The 27564-nt window shown below is 38.1% G+C and overlaps 1 protein-coding gene across 2 annotated transcripts; it reads right to left on the bottom strand.

Annotated features, from left to right (window-relative positions):
- Positions 1-5753: 5753 nt before the first annotated feature.
- On the bottom strand, positions 5754-27239 carry LOC577331 (organic cation transporter protein). 2 transcript variants are annotated; one of them, XM_030994508.1, is made up of 11 exons: positions 26945-27239; positions 18153-18425; positions 16822-16925; positions 15215-15369; positions 14413-14581; positions 13528-13666; positions 11822-11913; positions 11211-11425; positions 10427-10535; positions 9682-9891; positions 5754-6523 (listed from the first exon to the last, which is right to left on the bottom strand). In XM_030994508.1, exons 1-11 carry the CDS (start codon positions 27095-27097, stop codon positions 6322-6324), a joined length of 1821 nt encoding a protein of 606 aa, XP_030850368.1. In that variant the 5' UTR covers positions 27098-27239; the 3' UTR covers positions 5754-6321. The 2 variants fall into 2 exon arrangements, with proteins under 2 accessions (XP_030850368.1, XP_030850367.1); XM_030994507.1 differs by lacking the exon at positions 16822-16925 and adding an exon at positions 16379-16482.
- Between the last annotated feature and the right edge of the window lie 325 nt (positions 27240-27564).

The following is a 27564-nucleotide window of genomic DNA, read 5'->3' as shown; positions in this document are numbered from 1 at the left end:
CAAATGAGTAAACAATATCAAGGGTGACATTCGGGAATTGTAAATAAAATGTAAGCTTTAGTGAATAATGCATGTTTATAGGTGTACTTTAAATGCCCTGTCACAGGTACTCGTAATTCAATTTCTTATAACTATTTCTGCTGTTTTTATTCAAATTTCTTCCCTTTTCTTTTCCTTTAAACCTACAGTTATTCGTATGCCATTATGTATATGTGTTTATATGTTATACAAACATAAGAGTGGCGTAGGGGCAGGGGCTTGTGAAAAGTAATACCTTTCAAGGAGCACTTCTTCTGTGACTTTCTTCCGAATTGGCAAAAACAGAATTAGAAAGCTAAAAACGTATGTACTATCGTTACAAGCAAGCATCCTTCTATTTAAAGGAAACGTCAACCCTGATATTAAATTGGTTTTGATAAAAGTGAAACAAAATTAGTAAAATAAAAAAGTGAACGTTGAGCAAAATCCGATTAAATATAGGAAAGTTATGAATTTTTGATGTTGTCATTAGCAAAACACAAATTGGCGTATGTTGCGAATTCCTCTCTCATTTTATCTCTGTAGCGAATTATATTTTCAGAATTATTGATGACGGAATAGATTTTTTACATACAGGGGTCTTATAATTTTGTTTTTTAAATATCTGTGACATCATGATATCGGAACCTACATTCCCTCTTGAAATGTGTGGCGAATGCAAACAAAACTATTACATAATCTGTAAGAACAACATTTATATAATAATTTATCCTTGGAGAATAAACACAACGCTATCAGTTATCTCATACTCCTAAAGAATATAAATCTTTGATATTTGTAGGAGCATTGATTTGAAGAAAACAAATTGTCTTTGTAATCTTTAGCAAATGTTGGCCTAGCCATAGGGGCATCAGTAATACGATAGGAGGGATACGTATTAATACAAGTTGTATTAAATGCAAAATAACAAGGAAATTACGGGGTGAGGAAAAACTGTGGGAGATTTTATTATCAGCTTCCTTTCTCATCTCCCTTTATTAATCTCCTTCATTTTATTTTTTTATTCTCCTCATTTTTGGCCTGTCGAATTTGGGGCACGTACACCCACCCGACGCCCCTCTAGCAAAGAAACTGAGCCCTTGATTTTTTGGAAGGAGAAGGTCTAGTGGGCGGGGAAGGGGGATAACCGTCATAGTTAATGTCTCTGCCTGCCTGGCCTTCTTGATTCTTGAGAGCCAAGACGCTTCCATTGGGCACTCTGTTAATAATAGAAACAGCTTTCATAGCCGATCACAAGGGATTCTTTGATGGAGCGTTTCATAATTTGTGTCTGTTTAGTGATTTTGCAAGGTTCAACACAAAACTTTGTGCCATTGCGAGATTCCAAATTGTCGTAGCGTCTCGACTGCATTCCGCAAACTTTTCGTCCTTTAGTGAAAACATGCCCCTTTATTCACGAAATTTCAGAAGTATTTTTTATGTAAAAACCACTCTCATCTAAAAATGGTCTGGTCTAAAAATGGTCTTTACCCGACACTTTGTGAAAACCCTACGGCAAATGTACGAAAGGTCGCGTGATCTTCAGATTTCGTATCACGAAAGGTCGTGTACATGTACCATCCGACAGGACGCGATGACCCGATGATTCGAAGTAAGCCCCTGCTACGTACGAGCGGGCGGCATTCGGTCTGACAAGGTCGGACCAGGGAGTTAGGGTTGCAATTGGATTTAGGCTTAGGGTTTAATGTAGGGCTTGGTACGTGATTTGGTCAAGAATAGTAGTTAATAATAAACATTAATACTCACAGCACACCAGTGGTCCACGGATGCGGCCATGAAAACGAAGATCAATGATTGCCATGAAGTGGCGAAAACAAGCATACACACAATCGCGAAAATCCTCTTCTGATAAGGCCCGAACTCGCCGATCTGCACCAAAATATCATCCAGTCTAATCATGATTGACGATAGGGATTTAATCAGTAAGAAACAACAAACTTATTGGTCTTCACCAAGGAAGACTTTTGATTTTAGGAAGGATCCAGTAAAGATCCAGTAATAAAGTGCAATGATAATTTGATAGGTTGGCGATCCGTTTTAACAGAGTAAAAGGCCTACTATGTCTGCAGTAATTGGCGAAATAAATATGAAAAATGTACATGAAGTTTCTCCACAGAGATTTGAGATTGCGTTACCTCTTCTGGCAAAGTGTCAAGCTTAAGAAGGACGCGTGGACTTTGTTGCGCTACAATAACGTCCTTCTAGTTCTCATTTCACTTTTTATGATTCATGATAACATTTATGATACTTGTAGATTGAGTGTCAGAGTTAACATTGACGTATTTCATTTTGCGACTGAATACAAATAAAGTGGCTTTACAGTGGTGTTTACCAAATAAACCGCTATAAAAGCTAATTATTATGAGCTTAGTAACATAATAAAAAGAATGTCATCAGGTTTCGAATTAGCCCCCCCCCCCCCTCCTCCATTCAGTCTTACGGTATGTGTATAGGCATGTTCCCTTTTTTTTTTTTTTTTTTAAAGAAAGCACCCTCTATCTCTGGTATGAAAGTCAATGGCGGGGCGGACTTTGTCGCGCGAAAAAGTACCCCTTTACAGGAGATTTTGGGAACACATGCGGTCCCTCCGATCCCGGAATTGGAGGAGGGAGGGTTTTAGTAGTGGGATAGGTACCTGACGTTGCGATGAAGAAAAGGATCAGCAGTTGAAGGGATTCAATAGGGACTCCCTCTCGCTTGAACGTGTTCAAAGACTCCTCATCCAGACGTTTAGAGAACGCCAAAAATTATTCGAATACTCATTTGAGGCTGTTTTTAAACCTCATTACAAGTGAAAAGAAAACGATGAATACTATTTTCAGATTAACTTGTCTGGAGTATGCAGAGTTGCATTTGAAAATGGAAATGTTCACACTCGGTCCCTTTGCAGCGACCACTTCCCTTCCTCCCTCCCCGCCAAGCGTGAGAAGTAATAAGTAGAACTAACCACAGACCCCCCCCCCCCCCACTCCGTGAACGGAGGGATACCATGCGTGTTACCTAAATGTCCGGTAAAGGGGGACTTTTCACGCACCAAAGTCCGGCTCGTACATTCACAAAAAAGATTTTACACACTGGACTTAGGGGGTGTTTTCAAAAGGAGGGAACATGCATATGTGTACCCTAAATAACACTGAGTGGAGGGGCCGGGCCACAGATAATGTAAAGTCTTTTTCACGAGGATGAGGCTTGACCTGCTCACTCTGTATACGTTTCCTCGAATGTTACGTCACTTGGTCAGTTTAAGAAGTCCCATTATTTAGCTACTGATCTTTTTCTGTCCCCAAAATATGATTTCTAACGTTTATCTTGAAAAATAAATGCAAGAGTGACAGAAACATGATTGAATGATATATAAATATATACACTATGATAAGCCAGGCGCTAATACGTAATTACACAACTCTCCTCCCCTCTCCCTTCCCCCGAAGATAATAAAATCGAAAACCGGATGGTGGATGGGGTCCCTATCAAAACATTCATCCGAGCGGCAGAGTTTATATTGAGAACATCAGATTTTACTCTTTGTATTTTCCAAGTTGTCACTTTAAATAAATTTATTTTGTCTTTCTTTGTTTCTTTATCTTTCTATCTCTCACTCATCCCCCACTCCTTCACTAGTTCGGTAATCATTCTCTCTTTCCTCATACTCTTTTTTTTACAGGACAAACGACAACGTAATTATTCAAAGATTCAATTTAATTCTTCTCAAAAAATCACACATTGTACAATTCGTTGCTGTCCTTTATTATTCCATCATTATTTCTACACTTTACAAATGGGTATATAAACAAGTTACAATGCAAGAGAATATAGAAACAAAACTCTTATATTATTAACATGCATCCTGTTAAAGCCGCGGACTATACCACAATGTGTATTAACATAATGGCCCGAATTCACAAAGGAGGTTTGTCGACAAACCTTGGTTTTCGTACGTCATATGACGCGTTTTACTCGTTTTTTTACAAACCTGGTTTGTATAGAACAAAAGGAGGTTTGGCGAAACAAAAGGAGGTTTGAGCTCAAACCTTGCTTTGTGAATTCGGGCCATTAAGTCATGTAGTCACATTGTAATATGTCTGTCGTACATTGAACTTCCGATTTGCTTCTCAACGTTTAACCTGTCGTAAACAAATTTAATGTGATTTTTAAGAGTTTATGATAAATACGTATTAAATGTTATAGCGGCCCAAACATTTGTATACATAATATTGCTATTGATATAAAGGGCCATAACACATTAGTAGATAAGAGATTATTGATACCCTAGAGACAGAGAGAGAGAAATAGAGAGATAATACGTTTCACACTTGTCAACAGGGTGGCTGGTCGTTTTCATACTGTGGCAGTTATGCCATCTTTATTTGGATTCTATGAGAGTGAACTTTCATTCACAATATAAGCCGTGGACCATACCACAATGTTTATAGACATAATAAGTCATGTAGTTACGTTGTAATATGTCTGTCGTACATTCAACTTCCGATTTACTTCTCGCTTTAAGAAAGAAAAATCAATGTAATAAAGTTAACAAATTTAATATGATTTGAATTCTATGAGAGTGAACTTTCATTAACAGTATAATTTTTCCGGGGAGAAGGAGATTAATTTTATGATCTGTAATGTATTTCTACACAGTTACTGTGTTTAGCATCGTTTCAACCTTCCATTTTTTGTTTCAGTCAATAGAAATTATCAAATTAAAAATATTCTACAGTGGGGAAAGAAACTGATTTTCATCGAGGCTACCAACTTTACTTAAACATAATTGTGCGGGCATGAGATCTGAACATTTAAGCAAAGATGGTTTACCCTCAATAGCGACAGCGTAAAGATACAATATCAATGGACACATACGAGCACAAAGATTTTCGAAAAAGAATCCATCCAATACAATTGTATATTTGCAATTTCGATAAAGCTTCTCCGTCATTTATTCAAAATGTGTAAACATTGCAGCCAACATGACAATGACGTATCACGTAACCCGACCATGATATCTATTGGCTGTACATTATAAACATATTTTTCAAAATAATATTCGTTTTACCGGTCCTAAGCTTTGGAACGATTTACCTGAACCTATGAGGAAATCTGTATCTGTGTTAAGCTTCTCTTGGAAGCTTAACAATGTATGATTTTAAATTACAGTGCATAGGTATCAGCCCTATACCCGATTAAGGTGACGAGTGTGTGTTTATTGTGTAAGGGATGTGTATGGATGTGTATGTATTGTATGCATGTGTATGATTATGTAAACATACATACATACATGTATATTTTACTAAATACGTCATTAGAGGGACATTTGGAGAGAAAAATGAGTCAGTAAGTAGACATTGTCATTAGGAGGACAATTTGGTGTCCTCTTAACGTTTTTTATGTTTTATTTTTTTCATAGAAGGCCCAATTTTGTGATATATCTCTCTCAATATATGTAATTTTACTAAAGGCGTCATTGGAGGGACATTTGGAGTGAAAAAAAGAGTCATTAAGAAGACATTAGAGTTAGGGTTAGGTTTTAGGATTAGGGTTAGGGTTAGGATTAGGCTTTTTATGATGTCCACTTATTGTACCATGTAGGGTTATATGTATATATATATATTTATATGTATATGTTGTAAATGTATGTACCTGTAACGAAGTATATATTATGTGCATATATCCCGTTAATCTCAAAAACACTTTATCAAAATATATCTTTATCCTATATAACTATAACAATATTACTCTTCGATAAGAATGTCTTTTATTACTCTGATATTGATACCCATACAGAAGTAGAGGTTATAAATCCAGTATTATTATTATCCTAAAAAATACAGCCAAATATTTCCACATTTTACCCTTCATCTATATCTTGCCATTATGTTGTTTATGCATGTCATACACTCCATTGCTACTATGTTGCAGTCCTCTTTTTTTCTATTCCTCCAAAGTCCCTTTTCTCTTCTTCTCCTTGCCTATCCCTTTATTCCTTTCTTCCTTTCTTCCTTTCTTCTATTTATAATGTATATTATGTATTCGGGCGTACCCATTACAAGCTTTGCTAATCGGGATTTGCGCCTTCTTCCTTGTAAAACAAGTTCTTTAACTATATCTCTTGTATTGTTTGAACAGATGTCAATAAGGTTGTTCAATTGAATGGAAGAAAATAAATGTTCGTTTTAATTAAATTGAATTGAATACTGACATTGCCCCAAATTTGATTTTTCGAATTACTCATCGATTGTGTTAACAATACTATGTCATTGCGATATTTCGGTTCGTACAGCACTTTTATTTTTCCGATAGATTGGCTTGCACGCCACTATCCCGTTTGCCGTGGTCATTCTCATCTTGAATATTGAATGAAGGATTAACGTAATCCATGGTGTTAACCCCTCCATTCTCCTCTTTAATCTCTTTCTCATCACGCCCATCCTGGTTAAGAATGTAGACGCCATTTTTACCCGAGGTGGTATTGTTCGCGTCAGATTTCCTGAATGAAAAACAAACAAACAAGATCTCAGAATTACAAATATGGTGATATGGGCGATCCAACATTTGCCACTGCAACAATAATTGCTCCCAGCTTTCAAAGATGAATAGGGTTAGGGCTGCAATTTGGGTTTCGGGTTTCGGGTTAGGTTTCGGGTTATAGACGTTCCTCAACAAATTCTATATTCAATACCCTACCCTCTCCAACTGTTTTGAATATTCCTTCATTCCAGGGGCGGCGATTTCTCTTGATGACCGGGGGGGGGGGGACGAAATCCGAGGGACGGGGGAGCAGTGGCGTAATGAGCAAAAACCTTTTTTTTTTTTAGGGGGGGGGGAAGAAAAAAAATCCGCACCCCCACTCTTACATGGTACACGCAGGCCCCGCGGAACGTTTTTCAAAGTAGGGGGGGGGGGGGGGGGGGTGGGCTAAAGTATTTTCGATCAGGTAGAGCAAAGCGAACGAAGCGAGTGGAGTGTAAATTGGCATGGGGCCCAGGGGCGTAGCCCCATGAAGCTCAGGGGTTTAGGGTATTTTATAACGGTCAGATGAGCATCTAGGGGTCCGCTTTAGGGGCCCTTGTTACTTCTCAGGGGGCGGAGCCCCCGGAAGCTCAGGGGTTTTAGGCATTTAATAATGGTCAGATGAGTATCCAGGGGCCTGCCTTAGGGCGGAGCCCCATATGGAAACGTTGTATCATCCGCTCAATCTGACTTGCGTGCATAGAACAAATAAGTATTTTTCCATGAAAAAGTGAAGTTTTTAAAATGTGCGTTTCTTTCCAGCATTTGGGCGCCCGGAAGTCACTCGGGTAACATTTCATAAAGTATAATATAAAAAGACCATATGCAAATTTTCTGTACTTTTGTCGGAAAAAATACATTTATCCAGCACAATGTCGTCTCTTTTTGCGTTGGAGAAGAGCAAATAGCGAGTTTCAATCACACTTTGGCCGATCTCGCAAGCTCTCACTCGTTTCACTGTGGTCAAGAGACTTTGGGGCAAGCGGTTAATGAAAATACTAATCGTTAGCTTTCTTCTGATATCAAACTTGTTTTGATTGATTGTATAATGTTGTCGGAATAAAGGAAACAAAAATGCTCGACCAACAACTCATCAGCGTCTGAATTGACCTTTTGACCTTGAATTCCCTGATGCAAGCGCACTAATGACGTAATCTTTGCTAAATCGGTGTCTTTTATCGTAAAATGCGACACTTTCACAATGTTTATACATCTTTTTTTAATTATTAGTAAGATATAACATATTTTTTCTGATATCACTGAAGTTTGGGGTTTCATTTAATGAGTAATTTTAAAATAAGAGCCATTTTATTGTTTTAATTTACTGGATCGTACCATTAAAGTTGCAGGGTAGAAAGATGCATTTTCCAACCGCGCCGAATTTAATTTACGTTCCGACATTATGTTAAATGGGTTCGTGTTGTTAAGAATCCACTGCTTTCTGCTCCAACAAACGTCCACATGCGGAGTCATTTATCAACTAAATTATTCAAATTTATGGATGCTTCCTAGCTTCCCAGGTGTTTGTGTTGCTGTACATTTCATTCACCTGCTATCATTCTTTGTACTCCAATTGCCAGAACGCAAATTTCATTTTGGTTTTATAGTTTCATCGGAGTCGTTTATCATAAATATGTCTTGAAATTTATGAATGCTTCCTCCCCAGGTGTTTGTGGTGTTTATGCATTTCATTCACCTGTTATTATTCTTTGTACTCCAATTGTTAGAATACAAAATGCATTTTGGTTATATAGTTTCATGCAATAAGTAAGTCAATAAAAGAGTATGTTCTGCACAATAAAAACAATGTGCGTCCCTATTGTACAATGTAATGTGTCCCCTCATTTTGTAATAGTTAATTTACCCATTCACATAATGGAACTACCTGCCCGATGAAGCCATTGGCCTGTGACCCCTGAGCACTCAACACCGTGTGGGAGTCAGTTCGTGCTCATATTCTTTTATGAGACAAATACAAGCAAACGTTTCCATATGCGGAAGCTCAGGGTTTTGAGGCATTTAATTACGGTCAGATGAGCAACCAGGGCCCCGTCTTAGGGCCTTTGGGGTACAGGGGGCAGAGCCCCCGGAAGCTCAGGGAAAAACCATGCCATTTCAGCAACATTTGTAAATTACTGGTATCAAATTAGAAATAAACCACGTTTGAATGTTATTAGGAGGGAAACTGCCACCAACCCCCCCCCCCTCCCGTTATTACGCCTGTGCGAGGGAGCATAGTGAACGAGAGGGGTGGAGGTAACGGAAGTGACTACCCCCTTACAGGTTTTTGAAGTTTTGTTGTATTTACAAATAACTTTCCTTAGCAAAACAATCGTATAAAAACAAGCAATATACCTTTTTCACACTTCACTTTTCTACAATTATTTACTTGTTTGAAGAATATTATGCGAGGGAGCGTAGCGAGAAGATTTTTGCACTTTTATTCGTCTAAACGCTGCACTCACGTGCCGTCCAGTGCCGTCCAGAGCCTTAAAGTTTATTGCAGTCTTTAGTCAGTATTTGCTATACATTTTTTTTTTGCACTTTTTCAAATTTTGAGGGGGGACGATCCCCCCCCAAAAAAAATTGAGGGGGGGGGGGACGTGTCCCCCCGTCCCCCCCCCCCCTGGGATCGCCGCCCCTGCTTCATTCCACACTCCATAAATAAATGGAACATGCAACCCGATCTCAAGAGTACAATATACAACAAAAAGACGCAAACTGTAAGCATCCAACTTCTTCCGAAAACAAAATAAAAGCAACAATCGAAGACTAACGAACAAAAATGTACACTCCAAATCCCTTCTCGTTTGGTTCCTGATGGAAAGTTAGAGAAGTACCATCAAGAAGGAAAGCTTGTTTGATAGGAGCTATCAAACACGGTTCAAGCAGTGGTAAATTAAGTCTGCTCTCTTTTCAGTTTCTTGAGTGATTGTCTTATTTGTATAGGAATGAACAAAAAAATGAAGTACTGCGGTAAGGATAAGAGACAGGGGTGGGAGTGGGAGGGAGTGGGAGGAAGAGGGAGGGGGAATTTAGATGGAGGGTAGGAGGAGGGAAGGAACCACGCAGGCAGGAGAGAGAGAGAAAGAGAAAGAGGGGGTTAGGGTAAGAGGGAACAACATTTTACAATACCTTCCAAAATTTTCGCTTTCTTCGATTGTCTCGGGGAGCTTGTGGCCCAACGTTTCGGGGAGGGAGAGAGTGAGGAGGCCAGCGATCACTGAGACAGACCCGTAGATGACGAGGGGTAGTGGAGTCCAAATCTTGGCCAGTGTGAGTATGAGGGGCGCCATAATGCCGGCGATACGTGAAAACATCGAGCAGGTCCCCATGGTCACGCTCCTGTGATCCCCAAAGAAATCATTGTAACTTAAACTGAGTAAACTCATATCGTCATCATTTGAAGGTAGCCCAATATTTATGACGTATTAAATTTATTAAATTAGATGTAGTGAATTGAAACCATTTTAAATGTCAAAACATTCCTTTGGAACCTAAATTGCTCCAATATACGATGCTGACGTTGAAAGTGTTTTTGCAGTCTACCGTAACCAATGTGCCAAATTATATAATCAACTAGTATATTTTCTTACTAATTGTTTCGCAATTCCATCATGTTTCAGGCAGCCCTTTCAAATAATTATTTCTCCGAGTGAAATTAGAGTCGGATGAAAGATTAACTGGACTGGTTTGTTCATTTATTCATTTTTTCACGTATTGATTGATTGGTCGGTTGATTGATTTATTAATTCCTTCGTTCATTTATTTGTTTATATATCTATATTCATTCACTTATTTATCTTTATATCTTAAATGTGTTAAGAAAATTCATTGATGACCTTGATTTACAAACCGTGTAGATATACACAAGCTTTACCTGATGTTGGTTGGGTACAGCTCCGCGGTGTACAGATACAGGATGGCGAAAGATGCCGAAATTCCAAATTTACCAATCATAGCAACTGATGTGAGCGCTGCTCCGGGTGCTAAGAATATTTAAGAAATAGAGAACAAAACGACAGAGATAAAAAAATATATAAAGAAAATGATGAAAGTGATCGCTAAAGACTTTTGTTCAAGTTCTGATAAATGGGTGAATGGAAAAAATGTTAAATAATGTTGCCTTCTTTCGTGCAGCTTTTATGTACAAGTATTCCATTATAACGGGGGAGGTGCATGAAAGTTTCTTTTCTTTTTTCAAGCTATAGCATGCATGTGCAACAAACCGTCCCTCTATTGAGCAGGGGAAGGAGAAGGAGAAGGAGAGAGGGAGTGGGGTCACTACATTGAAGGGATTTGGTCTCTTTGCCTCAGATTCTTAACAAAATTCTGGATTGAGCTCATGCTGCAAACATAATTATAAACCTTTAGGTCAGTCAGGAATCCCATGACTTTTACAAGCCGATCGCCTATCCGATTATCAAGATATTTATGATTTGAAACCGTTTTCTTTAACACTACAGTATATCGGGAAAAATCAGTTTGGTAAAACCGGTCACTTAAAGATTCTTATTTTTTTGAGGCACTTCATGATCATTTTAAAGCGCAATATGAATAGGGCTTCAAAATAACACCATATCACAGACACTGATAACACGTAGGGAAACATTGAAAGGATGCCTTTAAGCAACAGTCTCATCCATGAAATGTCATTATCTTACGTATGGCGGATGTAGAGAGGCAAGCCACGCCGGCAACCAACAGGCACACGCTCAGGCTAATCCTCCGTCCAATGAACTTCATCTCGATGGCGACCACGGAGAGAAGGTAAGCGGGGATCTCGACGGCTCCTGATACTGCAAAGGCGACGTAGTCGTTGACACCGAGGTTTGAGGTGTTTAGTGATAGGCCGTGGTACACCATGGCATTCACCATCCTGATAAAGGACAAAACGAAGAAGAGAAAACTATGACTGAAGTCACATAGTATATAGTAAATGTCCATGTGTTAATGTTGCATCATAATTTATAATTCATAACAAGCGTTAGAATATTTACTACTGCTGTAATAGCCATATAGTCCTTTATAAACACATTGTAGGCCTATATTGCTAGGCAGCCCTTAATGCAATCGTAGCTAGCAACTGTATTGATACTGATAATGATTACAATAACAATAATAATAATAATAATGATATAATAATGATGATGATAATGATAATAATAACAATTAATACTTGTACATGTACTACTACTAATAATAACATTTCCCTTTATTAATTTTCAGCCTTAGGCAAGATCAGTATCAGAAGTTCAAATTAAAGGGGACAAACCAGGTAAAGATAAGATTGATGGTTCGTAGTCTCATTCGAGGCTGGCGGAATAGATCAATTCCTGTAGCTCGCCTCTCCTTTGGTGCGGCCTCCTATACGAATAATAATGATAACGATTATAATAATAATGAGGATGATAATGATAATAATATCGATGATAGTAATGGTGATAATAATCATAATAATACTAATATTAACAATAATTGATATTCACTATAGTAATAATAATAATAACAATAGTATTAATTAAAGTAAATAACAATTAACACATATATCCTAAATGTAACAGAGCATTAGATTATGTAACTAAAAAACAAATCTGAATGTGTCATGTCTTTGGTGATGGAATTGCATGTCGTGAGAAACTGAATAGAAGCAATAAATACATCACGAAGTCGATTTCTTATTAGGGCTAACAGAGGTTAAAAAAATGCTGGAAATCGTTTCGTTTTCATCCCTACCACCATTGAAAATTACCTGTTAACTATTTTATCGGGGAGGGAGTGCATTATTAGCCGTTCAGTGCCATTGTATTAGGAAAGTTTGGCCAACCCGGTTCGAGTTTGACACAATTATGGCGACTACTGCTTTGTTGGACAAGCACAAAACAAAAGAATATACGCCTTGTTGTGACCTAGTGAAACCAAGTTGGCCAAACTCTGTGCATAGATGGCTCTGGAGCCGTTATGAAAACAAATACATTATTTTGTCGTCTGAATTTTCTTTCACTTCGCTATAAGTTGGCACCACACACAAACACAGTTACACACTTAAGCTATGGTCACAACCCAAAAAAGTAGCCTGCTCGGCGGCCGGGCGGCGAGTTTTTAGCCAATTTCGCTCGGGCATCGCTCGGTCGCCGCTGAAGTTTTAGCGCGGAGTTAAAATTCTGCGGTGCCTGCTCACTTTTCACTCCCGCCCAAAATACGCTCGGTGCCAGGGCGGTCGCCGCTCGGGCACCGACCTAATTGATTGTTCGCCGTCGAGCGATTTAGGTAAAAATCGAAGCCGCTAGGTCAAAGGCAAAGTCAAAGGCAAAGGCTGCAGAGCGGTCGCCGCCCGGTCGGCGACCGCTAGAGATCAGTCGATCAATGGGCAGGGAGTTTAAAATCGGTCGACAGCCTTTGACCTAGTGGCTTCGATTGTTGACCTAAATCGCTCGACGGTGAACGCCCGATTAGGTCGGTGCCCCGCCAAACACCGGCCGGTTGCCGGACAATTTCTTTCAAATCAGCTGTTGGAAGACCGCTCGGTAATCGGTTGGTCATCAGTCGGTCACCTGCCGGGACATCGCCCGGGAAGCTCCCCGATTTCGCCAGTTTTGACCTAAAATCGACCGGCGACCGACGGAAAATCGACATGGCACCGCCCCGGCATCGCTGGGGCTCTACAGCCTGCTCGACTTCTCAAAAATCGTTGGGCGATGCCTAAATTCCGGCGGTGACCGAGTAGGCTACTAATCGGTCGTTTACTGCTCTGAGTTGTGACCATAGCTATACACGCGCGAACACACACACGCCCACAAAACTTAGTCTACAGCACGGGGAACCGCCAAATTCATTACATATTCTCTTCCTTCCTCCATCTCCTGTTCCTCCATCTGTTGCTCCACTCCCTCCCTTCATCATCTTGCCTGAGAGGATCCGTTTCCATATTAATTGATTTCTGCATATGCCACTATTCTCTTTCTGTATTTAAGTACTTACTTGTTCCTTCTTAAAATCACTGCTGAAGAATGGACCTGAAAGGGGCATGTTGTTCGAGTTGGCAATCTTCACTAGAGTCTTCTCCGCCTTGTCATACTTTCCCACCGATATTTGCCAACGTACCGATTCCGGAAGAAAGCTGAGAGGAGATTAAAAAAAAAGACTTGCGTTGTTACAACATTGTAAGATGTAAAAATATGAAAGTTTGGGTGTTTGGGTGAAGTGAAAGGTATAAATTCCTAGGGTTTTATTTAATATAACCGTGAATCGTCAGCGTCAAAACAAAGGTGATACATGTTTTTCTTCAAACCAATCTTAAATCTAATGCAAGTATTTAACGTATTTTGACTGTCATGAATTTGAATGCCTTTTAGCATGACATGTGCGCAGCCATTTTCTTAAAAATGTGACGCACCAGTTTAATTTGTACATGTATTAATTGATAATCAACAAAAATCAATAAAACCTGTACTCTTCAATGAGGAAAATCATAGGTGAACAGAAATATATAACAGGGTAACAATCGCAACTAATTTATTTAAAAATAAATATATAGCAGTTGGCAAATCTATATCGTTCATGAGAAACCTTTACCCCAGATGAGCACCAACTTGTTTATGCAATCTGCGTTTCTTGCATTATTCTTGCTTTATGCCTCGCTCATATACTTTGGTGGGAATCCTGTAGACTAAAGGGCAAGAATATAATGAATCTCTCAGAATATGTCAAGTTATTTTTTGGGGTGAGGTTTCCTTTGAATCTTTTGATCCAAACCAATTCAACGCTAAGTGTCATGAGATGCTAACGCCTGCATAAAACCCAGATAGACACCACACTACATATTTAGATATATAAAAGAGTAATGATTAAAAAAAAACCTCTTACAACATCAAGCCAATGTAGATCAGTGCCGGGGAGACGCAAATAAGTTCTAAAGTCCTCCAGTATGGTACGAAGTAGGCGATGCCCGCGAGGCAAATGTAGCCGAGAGCAAAAGGGATAACGAAGATAATACCGGTGACATTACGTTTCGATGGCCCGACAAACTCGGTTCCTATAGAATAGAGGCAGGACAAATCAGTTTAATATTAATAGTATACTATTATTGCATATAACACCTCTTATGTTCATCAGCATTTTTTTTCTTTCTGTACATTTCTTGTGGAACAGACTTCTGAAGAATGGCAAAGGCATGAGGAAATCCAGGATTTGGGGATAAAAGGTAAATTAATGGAATAAAAATATATTAAAGGGAGGCTCTACTACTTAAGCTAGAAGGGATTAGACCACCCAGTGAGCCATCGAGGTCACTGTGACAGGCGGCTATCTCATTAACTCAGCTCTCATTTAACATAAGAAAAAGAGGATCATGGGGGACCAACAGGCACCGATTTGGGAAGTTTTCTATATAGAGGGAGCAAGTAGCTACACGTAGGACAGTGTGCCTTTAAAGCAATTGATAAATAGTGAAGCAATGGCGTTACGAACTGGAAACCAAATTGGCAATTTGTGTAGTCATTTTCTAAGTTTCATAGTTTATCATACTTAAAAAAAATGATCATAACTTCCTTCCGTTATTAGTTTTCCGAATTTATTCAAATTGTGTTTGCCCTGTTTTCTTTTGTTTTGTCTGCATCTATTAAAATCAAATTATTTTTTGGAGTCGACCTAGCCTTTAATCTCTTACCTACGATAAAGGCGATGATATAAATAGAGATAGCAGCGTACCCCTGGAAGAACCGCAGGACAGTGAAGATCCACCAGTTGGGTGAGAATGCTATAGCTATCCCCGAGATTAGCCGGACAAACATCAATATCATAAGCATCCACCATCGTCCAACTCTTTAAACATACAAGTATAAAGCAAAATATGCAATTCACAAGCAATGATACAATTTTTTTTTTAATGACAACGGCCGTGAGAAAATGATGGCATATGATGACGGTGGTTTATAATAACGACGATGAAGATAATATAGAAGAAGGTGAAGATTGTGATGATGATGAAATGATGATGATGATGATAATTACGATAATGATGAGGAAGACGATGATGATGGTGGTGTTTATGAAAATGATGGTTGTGGTGATGGCGGTGGTGATGACAATGATAATGATAATGATGAAAATAGCAATGATGACGATGGTAACGGTGGAGGCGATGACGATAACGATGATGATAATGGTGATAATTTAGACTATGCTGCTGATGATTAAAATAACTTTACTGATCATTGTCATCATTACGGTGATCATTATGATCATAACTTGTTATGACGTACACTGTATTTAAGGCAAACGTACCGCCTAGAATAATATGTACATGAATCAAGCGCGGATCCAGGATTTCTTAGGGATGGGGGCCCAAATTTGAAATCAATTTGAAATTTAAATATTTCGCCCAGTTGGGGGGGGGGGGGGGAGGGGGGAGGGGGGGGGGGGGGGAGGGGGGAGGGGGGGGGAGGGAAGGAAATAGTGAGCACTATTTTTTTTTTTTTTTTTGGCCTTCGAAAATGTAAAGAATTGCACCCCCCCTTTAGCGCCAGGGGGGGGGGGGCATCTAAAAAAAAAGAGGTAAATTTAACGTAAACAAATGTAAAAATACACACTTCCCGCCACTGACATGAAGGCTAATTTCACTTAGAAAGTACAAATGAAGTATTTTGTGGGATGGCCATTTATATATGTATGTTGCAATATTGTGAGAGATTTACATATGTTTTTTTTTTATATATACAATGTATGTGTATACAAGTGTGACTTTATAAATGTATTGTTTATATAAAATCATATCTGTACACACACATACACATTCATGTGGGCGATTTGTTCAACGAAATCAATTGCTTACATATCCGCCAATGTTCCGTTGATGATTGAGCCAGCTAGGTAACCGCCGTAGAAAACTGATTGGGATATTTGAGTCTGATCTTCCATTTCACATACCAGGTCAAACTAAAGCAATAGTAACATCATATGTATAATGAACACACAAAGAAAGAAAATGAGAAAGAATGATATGTACATAAAGTACAATGAACTGATGTCCGTTGCACACGAAGCGTTATTTTTACAGACGTAGGACTACGTCAGTGACTGGAGTGGTCTTTGATAAACTGATATCATATTTAAAAAACAAGTGTGAAACGAACAGTGCAAACACTGATTTGAAGTACTGGCGCAAGCAATCATCACCTTATAGGCTTATTGATTAGCGTAGGTATTAACGCAACCTAAAAGTCGTCTCGAGTACAATGGACATCACACACTTTTAATAAGCTCGTTTTAGCTCACATATCGGCCAGTACTCCGTTGATGATAGAACCGGCTAAATACCCGGCGTAGAATACCGATTGGGATACTTGGGTTTGATCTCCTGCTCCGCACACTAGGTCATACTATTTAAACATTAAACAAGAGGAAGAGGCAGGAAGGGAGAGGAGGGATGCGAAAGGGATGAGAGACAGAGAGAGAGAGAAAGGTAGGACAAAGACAGACAGAGACAAAAATGGGGCAACGCCCGAAGCATTCGAATGAAATAGAATTGTATCGAGATAATGGAAAAGATTTGTGGGATAATGAGACAGATAGAGAAACGGTGAATGATTAGTGTTGTTAGTATTCCATAAAGGTTTCATTACAATTAGCATCCTTATATAAGTAGACCTAGTATGACATCTTACATGCCAAATATACACCTAATTGATCTATGTTAAGACAAAACGTTAAAACTTTTGTTATAGACAGGTAGAGAAAAGGGTGGTTTTTATTGTTACTAATTGTTAATAAAGTAATTAGAATTAATAATGGACAGCAGTAGTACTCTAAAAAGGAAATACTGATGCAAAAATAATGCAAATTGATGATTTATATAGTAACAAATAGTAATAGGCAAATTAGTAGTAACATTCCTGTGTACGGGTAACATTTGATACGAGTTTAATATCCTTTAAAGGTACTATGTCCCATTTGCAGGCCCAAAAATTGAAAAAGTTAAATTACAACTGCATTTGAAAGATAATACTAATTTAGAACTTCCCTAAAAAAAGGTGGGGCTTGAAAATATCTTCAAGTGGGAAAATAACGACTATTAGTTGTCAAATCGACTTTAGGGCTATAGAGCCCAAAAGTAATAGTCTTGATTTTCAGACAATTGTACCGAATGGTCATACGTTTTATGCTGCGCAAAGATTCAATCAGTTAAATCTTGGCCATCACAAGAAGTGGGTTATTGATGTAGACAAATGCTCATGTACCCTTTACAACTCTTTTCATGTATGTTATTACCAAAGAAGAAAAAAGCCAGTCAGTCACTCAATAGTGTCTGACAGTGAAGTCTAGCAAGTAAACGTGTTTCCTTGCATTTGAATATGAGGACACTGCTAACGTTTAAATTTCACAGATAGGACATACATGACATATTCATAATTCCGGCAAAGTTCTACATAATTTGAGGTTGGCTGCAAAAGGGACATAGTACCTTTAATGGACGACCAAGTATAAACCCAATTGATATAGTGTAATGTAATACAACAATCTAACCAGTATACCCCCCCCCCCCCCTCTCATACATTCAGTATGCCACTTGTGTGCGTTTGGTCATATAAATTAGGGAAGTAACTTACATCCGTGATTATGGACGATTTGTATTGACTCCTGTCGTACACCCATCCGCTGTCGCATTCCATGACTTGCGATGTCGGCCAGCCGGGATTGTGGAACGGGTCGATTTCCGGATCGAAAGCCTCCCCAGACACGTTGTATTTCATGCATTGCTCAAAGACGAGTTGGTGGTCGCTCGTGTAGTTGACAGGGATGCTTGCGTTCTTCATGGCGAGCATGCATGTTTGTTCGTTGAGACCGGCGGCGCTGCAGTCGAAATCGTTCCATTGCGGCACCTGGCATCGAATGAAAGGTTTAGTTATTTGGAGAAAAATACAAAAACAAATTGAGTAAAAACTAACTAACAAACACACAAACAAATTAATAAACAAACAAACAAATAATATCGATTGGTAGAATTCAGGGGTTATAACAAACAATATATTATAGCTAGCGTGTATAAAGCATTTGTATTGAATATGTATATACTGCACAGGTGCACCGAACGTAATTTCTTATTAATTTTGTAATGCTGATTTTATTTACTTTCATTCCCCTTTCTTTTCCTTTAAATCTAATTTATTAACGTTTCATTATCTGTATGTGTTTCATATTTCATACAAACGTAATATTAGTTTATTCATGTATAAAGGGCCACTTGGTCAAACAGACATTTGTAGTTGGCTACCCTGTCAAACAAAACAAAAAAAAACTAAAAAATGCTATTGGGGATAGAGAACGAAAAAATGAATGTAAGTCGGGTGACGTTGAAATTAAATTGCATCTCATCATCACAATACCCTCATATCTCTCCTCCACCCCTCTTTTTCCTTTTCCTTATTATTGTTGATATAAGCAGATAACCTTTGACCTTGCTTTAATCGAAGGCTTTACGTTGATATCCCTCGTAATACAATCTTGTAATCGAGACATTTGCCGCTTAGTAAATAAAAGACAATTACCTGTCTACAGCGTGTCCACACGCTGTATGATGTTATCCCGACACTTCGACACTAGAATTACAATATTTTCAATCAAGGTTTAATAAACACCTCACGTATTTGAACACCCCAATACTGCTACACGCCCCTTTGTCACATATTTGGTGTCTTATAAAAAATCGTTCTTACTTAGCTCGTAAGCAACCTTTGGACAGTAGACTTTCTCCTCCGTAGATTCCATTATGGCGTAGCTACATGATGGGGCGGAGGGGTGGGGGGGGGGGGGGGGTTGGGGGCTGAGTTGAATGCCTCCGAATGACAATATTTCCAATGAAGGGTAACAAATACCTCAGGTTTTTGAACACCCCCATACTGCTATACGCCCCTTAGGCCTTAGGCTTAATGCCACCGATTACAAAGACGATTCTAAAAATTAACGCTCTTGCAATTATCAAAGGTTGTTATCCTTTGGGACCTTTCGATAAATGATAGTTTTGTGTTCATAAACCAAGGATAAATTCTAATATCAATGTTGTTTTTCCGGATTATGTTGCATTTGCCACATATATCATCGTGGGATATCGGTTCCGAAATGATGATGCCTCAACTCTTTTAAACAAAAAAATATTACAAGAATTGCAAAGGGTAGAGTGACAAGGTTATATGTTTTACACTAAGAAAGAAGGGTTCAATTGGGGTGCAGATTCGCATCCAGCTACGCGTATTTGGCAGAGGGTGCTGCTGTTGTAGAAGAATTATAAGTGTGTTGTATTCAGGATTATAGTTCTGTATATTATGGTTCAGTCCGCAGAAAATGGTGACAACTTTATCTTATGTTAAAAATAAAATACATCAATTAGTAGTTCATCATATTTGGATAGCTGAACGCCAAGGTGTCTGAAAGTTAAATCTGAAATCTCTTTGAAAAAAGCTTGATTTGATAGAAGAAAAGCGGGTCAAAAACGAGTCCATATATTATTTCAGTCTAAGATTTTTGTGCAAGTTAGCTTGAAATTTGATTACCCTTAATCTTTTTATTATTCAATAAAATTGCATTTATAAACGTTTCAAAGGTCCTTTGTACAATGGTACTTTGTTTCATAGGCTAGTCCAGATCTAATTTAATAGCTTGCAAACTTCCAGTTGCGGATGATTTTAACGAATATGCAACTGTTAAACAATTTTGTGAAATGGTAATAGTAATACATTGGGATATGCATACATATAATACGGATGTCGATAATCAATTTAGTTGTTTAATGCGTATCTTTAATGACAACTTTTGCAAATGTTTTCCATTTGTAAGTACCCAACGTAAGCCTTGGTTTACCTCCAAACTTAAAAAAACTGTGCAAAAAGAAGACTATAATAAAAATATATCAAAGATCCAAGCTTATACAGGAAATTGGTATATATTAAAATGAGAAATAATGTCACCTGTGCAATACGTCAATGTATAGGAATTATTACTGTAACACATTTGCGGATGTTGAAGATAATACTAAAGCAACTTGGAAAATCATAAATGAATTACTTTCTTCAGTTTGTGGAAAGGTACAAGTCGATTATATTGAAAAAACATGGAATATGTGTCTATGACGGTTAAGAAATAGTTAATACATTCAATGAATATCTTAGGACAGTTGCATCTGATTTTGTAAGTACTTTATCTGATACTTCTACACATTTCTCTAATTTTCTTCCTGGTAAAGATAATTCAATTAAAAAACAATGTTCATTAATCCGATTAAACCTTATGAAATTCTAGAATTTGTTCATGAATTGGACAGCAGTAAAAGTCCTGGATACGATAGTATTAACACACGTGTTATAACAAAGGCGATTGTGGTTTTGGCACAGCCTTTATGCAATATTTTTTTTGTATCTGTCTATACAAGCAGGTATATTTCCCAGTAGTATGAAAATCGCTAAAGTTATACCAGTTTTTAAAGAGGAAACAAATAGCTTTTGACGAATTATCGACCAACATTAGTACTATCTTTTTTCTCAAAAATGTTCGAAAGGTTAATGTACAGTCGTTTTATAATAAATTTCTGACATAAACATGATATATTATATTCCAAGCAATTCGGATTTAGAAAAGTTTTTCATCATATATGGCTTTACTTGAACTTACAAATAATATCTCTGACGCTTTTTGAAAATAAGAAGTGTATTCTAGGTTTTTTTCTTGGATTTGTCGAAGGCATTCGATTGTGTTGATCATCTTTTTCAAAAAATTAAACACTATGATGTTCATGGTACAGCTTAAGATTGGTTTTAGAGTTATTTATATGACAGAGTGCAATATGTTTCAATTAGTGACAAATCCTCCGTTAACAAGAATGTAAACATCGGTGTTCCACAGGGGTCTGTGTTAGGGCCTTTACTTTTTACTGTATACATAAATGATATTCAGTTTGTGAGCAAAATTGTACATGTAATTATTTTCGCCGATGATACTAACTTATTTTTACCAGGAGACAATGTTGATTATCTATGTAACACTCTGAACATTGAGCTCAAAAAGGTTTTCTAGTTGGTTTGCATCTAACAAATTGAAAAAATAATCTTGCCCAAACATGTTGTTTGCTTTTTTGACCCAGGAATAAAAATATACAAATAACTGATATAAATGTATTCATTGACAATTCCTAAATTCCTTTGATACATTTTACTAATTTCTTAGGGGTTGTTTTCGATGATAAATTAAGTTGGAAAAATCATATTTTCTGAGACAGCATGCAAAATATCAAAAGTCATTGGGGCGTTAAGTAGATTAAAGAAAGTTTTTCCTCACCATATTCTAATCGCTATTTTTAGGCTATGATTATACCTTATTTGACATACTGTAACATTATTTGGGGTAGTTGTGCTTCAACGCATCTTGAAAGAATTATAATTTTACACAAAAGAGCAATACGAATTATTACTAGTTCAGCACCCTTAGCGCGCACGGGTCCTTTATTTGTGTAAGTTAAACAGTTGGAAATTCAAAATATACACAAGTTGCAATTAGCCAGTTTCATGTTTTCGTTATTGCACGGACTACTGCCAATGTTTTTAAATGATTGTTTCCCCGAAAATTGTTCTTTTGTACCATACTCCACTACACAGTCCAACCACATTCGAATTCCCAAATTCAAGTATGAATTTTCCCGTACTACAATAGAATATAGTTGCCCAAAATTGAGGAATAGTCTTGGGTCCGAAATAAAGAATCACCCTTCCTTATCTAGTTTTAAAGAAATATATAAATCTAATCTTATTAAATCATACACCCTCTGAGTCTTTAAAGCGGTACGTTTAACGTGTTTCTCTTGTTTCTCTCTTTCCTGTTGTACCACTTAATATATATTTATTTACTTATAAAGATTAGGGACAAGCCTTTGGCCTTTTTTTGTCCTACCACATTTTGATATTTATGCTATGTTGTGTTATTTGTTGGATTGACTTTGTATTGTGTATGTTTATTATTGTGATTTGTATCAAATGTGCAAATAAAATGAATTGAATTGAAGAATATTTTCCTGTCACAAAAAAATGTGATTTTATGAAACGCACTTTGTTGATGCAAACGTTTTCATCCCTAAAGCCCCCATCGCACCGAATTAATTCTCACTACGTTCTGGAAAATGTTACCAAACGGGCTCAAACTGTGTGCAAACGTAGTTGAACGTAGTAGCAACTGTTTACGATCTGTTTAAGAACTACTGTACAGGCTCGGACTGGCTATACGGAGAGTGCTCTAGAACTTTGGGCCTGATATTTTTCCCGTCCCGCAATTAGACGGATTGACAACGTACTTAAAAAGAGGAGGACGTACTACGAACGGACTGATTGCCGTACTTGATCTTACGGTCATGATTCCGTTTCCACCCAGTTTGATCCTGTTTGGCAACATTTTACAGAACGTAGTGAGAACTAGTTTGGTGTGATTGGGGCTTCAATTGAATGTCTTGATCTGCAGAGCTTGAAGCGTTGAAGTTGAAGGAAATATGGAATGGCAAGAACGCGCTGTGGTTTTATTACCCTTGAGCCAGGACGTAATCGCACACGCTCTAGGAGCGCGTTCGAACGCACTACGAATTACGAGATGAAGACGAGCTGAACTGTCTCTGAACTAGTAAGAATGGGTTCGGTCGTATTGGTAGCGATGTAGAACTAGTTAATAACGGGTTTGAAGTGACTACGGACTGGCTTGGGCTGCCTGAAAATGGCAAATTTACCCGATCAGAACTTGATATTAACTGACTGTGGACGGGACACAGGCGAGAGGCGTATTGGGGACTAACTTTATGAACGAACTAGGATCGTATTATAGGCATTTTTTACACATTGTACCCCGACCACAACCCGTTTAAAGATTTTCTAGGTCGGTTCCAGAACGTAGTGAAATCTAGTTTGGTGTGATGGGGGCTTTAGTCTACATGGAACCAATGGTACCTCAATGATTCAGGATATACACCGAGGGGCGCAGGAAAACCGAATCAGGTTAGGATGAGTACTACTCTTGAAAGGGAAGTGATCCCGTATAGGTTGATGTTATTACAAGCAAAAACATTAGAGTCACAGGTCAGTGGAAGTTTGGTCTCCTCCCATTGCTCTATACTAAAAACAAAATTAAAACAAAATTATAGTTTCCCTTTAGACAAATTTCAATCGTACGTTCACCCAAAATATGATTATGTCAATTTAGTTTGTATACAACACCTGTATGTCATCAATAACTAAAATCAAAAAGAAACATGAAATGTTATGTACAGTGGAATAAAGAGAGGAGCTCGCAAGATACGTCAATTTGTGTTTCGCTCATGACATCTTCGAAAATTCATAACTTTCCTATTTTTTATAGGATTTTGCTAAAACTTTCTTATATTTATTTTTCTATTTGTTCTTCTTTAACTTAAACCAATTTGATATAAGGGTGGACGTCCCCTTTAAAGTGAAGACTGCGTTCTACCGTAGTAACGATGGAACATACGTTTCGAGATTTCTAATTCTTTTTTTGTCATTTTAGAAGAAAGTTACATAAGAGCTGCTCCTTATTATTACTTTTCAAATGCCCCTGTAAAGGTGTCGTGGTCGAGTGGATACGTCAGCGGACTGTCGACCACAAGGTCAGCGGTTCGAGTCCCGCAACGGCACTGATGTCCTTTTGCAAGATATTGATCTACATTTGCACACTCAACCCAGGTGATACAAATGGGTACCTGGCAGGAAATAATTCCTTGATGAAATGCTAGAGCGCCGTAATGGCAGCCGTGCTAAAGCCAGGGTAATAATCGGGAGCGCCCTGAGTGTCAAGTCTGACAAATACTAGCGCTATACAAGAACCTTTTATTATTATTATTATTGATTAATATATAACAAAAAGAGCTGAACATTTATTTTAATGATACTTGATTGTGTGCAATCACATAATTATACCAATCTTACCGTCAATTCAAAAATAGTATCCATTCAGTTAAAAAGTCTTGTTCATTCCTCTGGACAACAAACTATACTTGACAAACATGACAAAGGTATTACTCAAGAGACTCTTTACCTGAACAAATTCAATGTCACAGGGGTTTAACTTGTTTTGCTTCTTTATACATCCTAATAAACCAAAATTGGGTGACCAATTCGTTGATAAACACGCCTAATAACATATTTTAGGGGAGGGCTGTGCCCCCGGGATGCACCATCTCGGAATGCGCCATCTAAGCCTCGGTATAATGTATTTGCCCCATCGTTACCGAATTGTGGTGATTTCTTTTTTTCTGAACTTGTTTGTAACTGGGCCATCAGAAGCATCGGCTACCAGGCAGTAAAAAAACGAAGATGAAATATGAACGGTTTGTCCATTGTTCAATCTCAGGCCAAAGGGGGCCAAACCAGCATTTCAATCGATCGAAATTTAAATAAAACAGATCTCACTTCCGCCCGTACTTGAGTACACTTCCGTGATTCGTTTGGATAATTTCCTAAAACCTTCAAACCGAAAACCGCTCGACATGGCATCGGTTACACAAACACAAATGTGATTTAGAGTATAAAAAAGAAAAAGTACACACACAGTTTGATGTAAATATTTCCCTGGGTTTACTTATCTTTTGCAGCTTCCTTCTGAAATCCACAAGGCATAGGAGCATTTTAATGAATAATAACCATGACCTATAAAACCGTAAACTTTGTAATATTTATTTCATAGGTCCATTTTTAATTTGGAGTCTAACGAGCATGAGCGGCAAGCAATCTAAGAAGGTTAAGCGTTGGGCATGACAGGGTGAAGACGATTTCATATTTATAGGTGTTTATTCTACCAATGCCCACGTTCTTTCTTATTCCCAATGCTATTCAATGCGTATGTTGCAGTGGTCCAGCTAATTTTTCAAGCTCCCAACCCCGGGTAATTCCCAAAAGAGATGGTGTTAAGGAAACCTTGTTACACCCTCTTTCATCTTCTTAGTATCTTTAAAACGACTGCCCCTGTTGTTCACTATAAGTTTGGGGAACAATTGGAATTATAGGGGGCAGGATCTAGACTGCGCAGTAAGGGTAAGGGAAAGTTTTGATACCCATTTCTGTCAGGCGATTGGTTACCAGGATGGATTTTTGGACTGGTGCATTTTCCTGATACAGGTGCCACTGACCATGTTGGAAGAGATCTGGCTTTCTGAGACAAAATCTCTTCCTGAACTCTCTCAAAACCTCTTCACTCTCTTTGTTGACTCTCTGTTCAGAGGGAACATAAAGTATGTAGATGATGTCCTTGCTGTCGAAGAAAGGGGATCATCTTGAGCTTCCAAAACGCTTTGATTGGGCACTCTTTTGTTCGTCTCTGAATCATGACAGTAAAATTTAGCTTTCGTCACCGGTGTCAAGAGATTCTTTTATGGAATTGTCGGTAGTGATTTTGCTGAGTTTAACACAAACTTTGTTGCATTGCAAGCTTCCAAACTGTTTTAGTGTCCCGACTGAATTCTGCAAACTATTTGACCTTTAGTGAAAACATGCCCCTTTATTCACGAAATGTCAGGAGTAATGTAAATGAAATAAACCCTTCTCATCTACAAATGGTCTTGTTCAATTAACCTGACATTTTGTGAAAACCCGAAGGAAAATCTACGAAAGGTCGTGTAAAGCGACCACCCTACCTGCCACGATGTCCCGATAATTCGAAGTAAGCCCATGCTACGTACGAGCGGGCGGCGTCGACGGGTCTGACAAGGTTGAAAAAGGGAGTTAGGATTGCAATTGCATGTTAGGCTCAGGCTTAGGGTTTGATGCAGTGCTCGTAACATGATTTGGTCCAGAATTAAAGTTAAAGAGAAATCCAACCTTGATAGCAACCGTGTCTAGAATAAAGCAGCTATATCAATGAAGTATACTGATGAAAGTTCGAATGAAATCGGACAAAAAAATAGATAGTTACAAATTTGTGAAAGTTGCTATTATAATCAAATTTGCTGAATTGATAATGTCTATGTGATGTAGTGGCGTACAACTTTTCCATTTGCTCTTATACACAAAAGGATTAACATTTCAGCTTTTCATAAATGTATGACTCGGGATGGTCTGTTCTTTTTTATATTGAGTAGTGCCCCGAGGGTGAAAGCACTAGGAAGAAAAACAGAAATAAGTGATATTCGTGTACGCGACAAACGGGAAAGTAATCTGTCACTACGTCACAATCCATTGACAAAATTGCCGATTTGAGATTCGCACACCTGTACTGATCTCATATTTTAAACACTCATAACTTTCTTAATATTGGTCCGATTTATTTCAAACTTACGCCATTCTGTTTCTCTGATTGTTGTGCTTTCATTCAAATGAACTTATTAGAAGGGTTGCATTGCCATTTAAGAATTAACATCAAGACTCACCGCACACCAGTGGTCCACGGATGCGGCTAGGAAAACGACGATCATTGATTGCCATGAAGCGGTGAAAACAATCATACAGATAATGGCGAAAACCCTCTTCTGATAAGGCCCGAACTCGCCGATCTGCACTAAAATATCATCCAGTCTAATCATGATTGACGATGGGGATTAAGTCAGTAAATAACACGACACAAATTTGTCTTCAAAGAAGAATCCAGAAAATAAAGTACAGTGATATCGTTGTAGGTTGGCGATCCGTTGTAAAAGAGAGTTGTAGGCTTACTATATGTCTGCAGTAATTTGCGAAATGAATATGAACAAGTTCATGAAGTTTCTTTACAGTGATTTGAAATTGCGCTACCTCTTCTGGCATAGTGCCAAGCTCCAAAAGAACGCATGGACTTTGTTACGCTACAAAAACGTCCATCTAGTTCTCATTTCACTTTTATCGAACAACTGAACAATTAATAATATTTGTGGATTGACCGTTTATAGTATTTACTAATTTCGTTTTGCGACCCAATAACGCGATAAATTATTAATGCAAAAAATGGCTTTACAAAGGTAATGACCAAACTAACCTCCCCTTTTCAGGTTCAACCAACATTTTATGAAGCTAA

This window comes from Strongylocentrotus purpuratus, unplaced genomic scaffold, assembly GCF_000002235.5.
Source record: "Strongylocentrotus purpuratus isolate Spur 01 unplaced genomic scaffold, Spur_5.0 spur5_scaffold_21, whole genome shotgun sequence".
Taxonomy (NCBI): domain Eukaryota; kingdom Metazoa; phylum Echinodermata; class Echinoidea; order Camarodonta; family Strongylocentrotidae; genus Strongylocentrotus; species Strongylocentrotus purpuratus.
The sequence above is the reverse complement of the archived record's forward strand: the minus strand, read 5'-3'. Positions and strand labels throughout refer to the sequence as shown.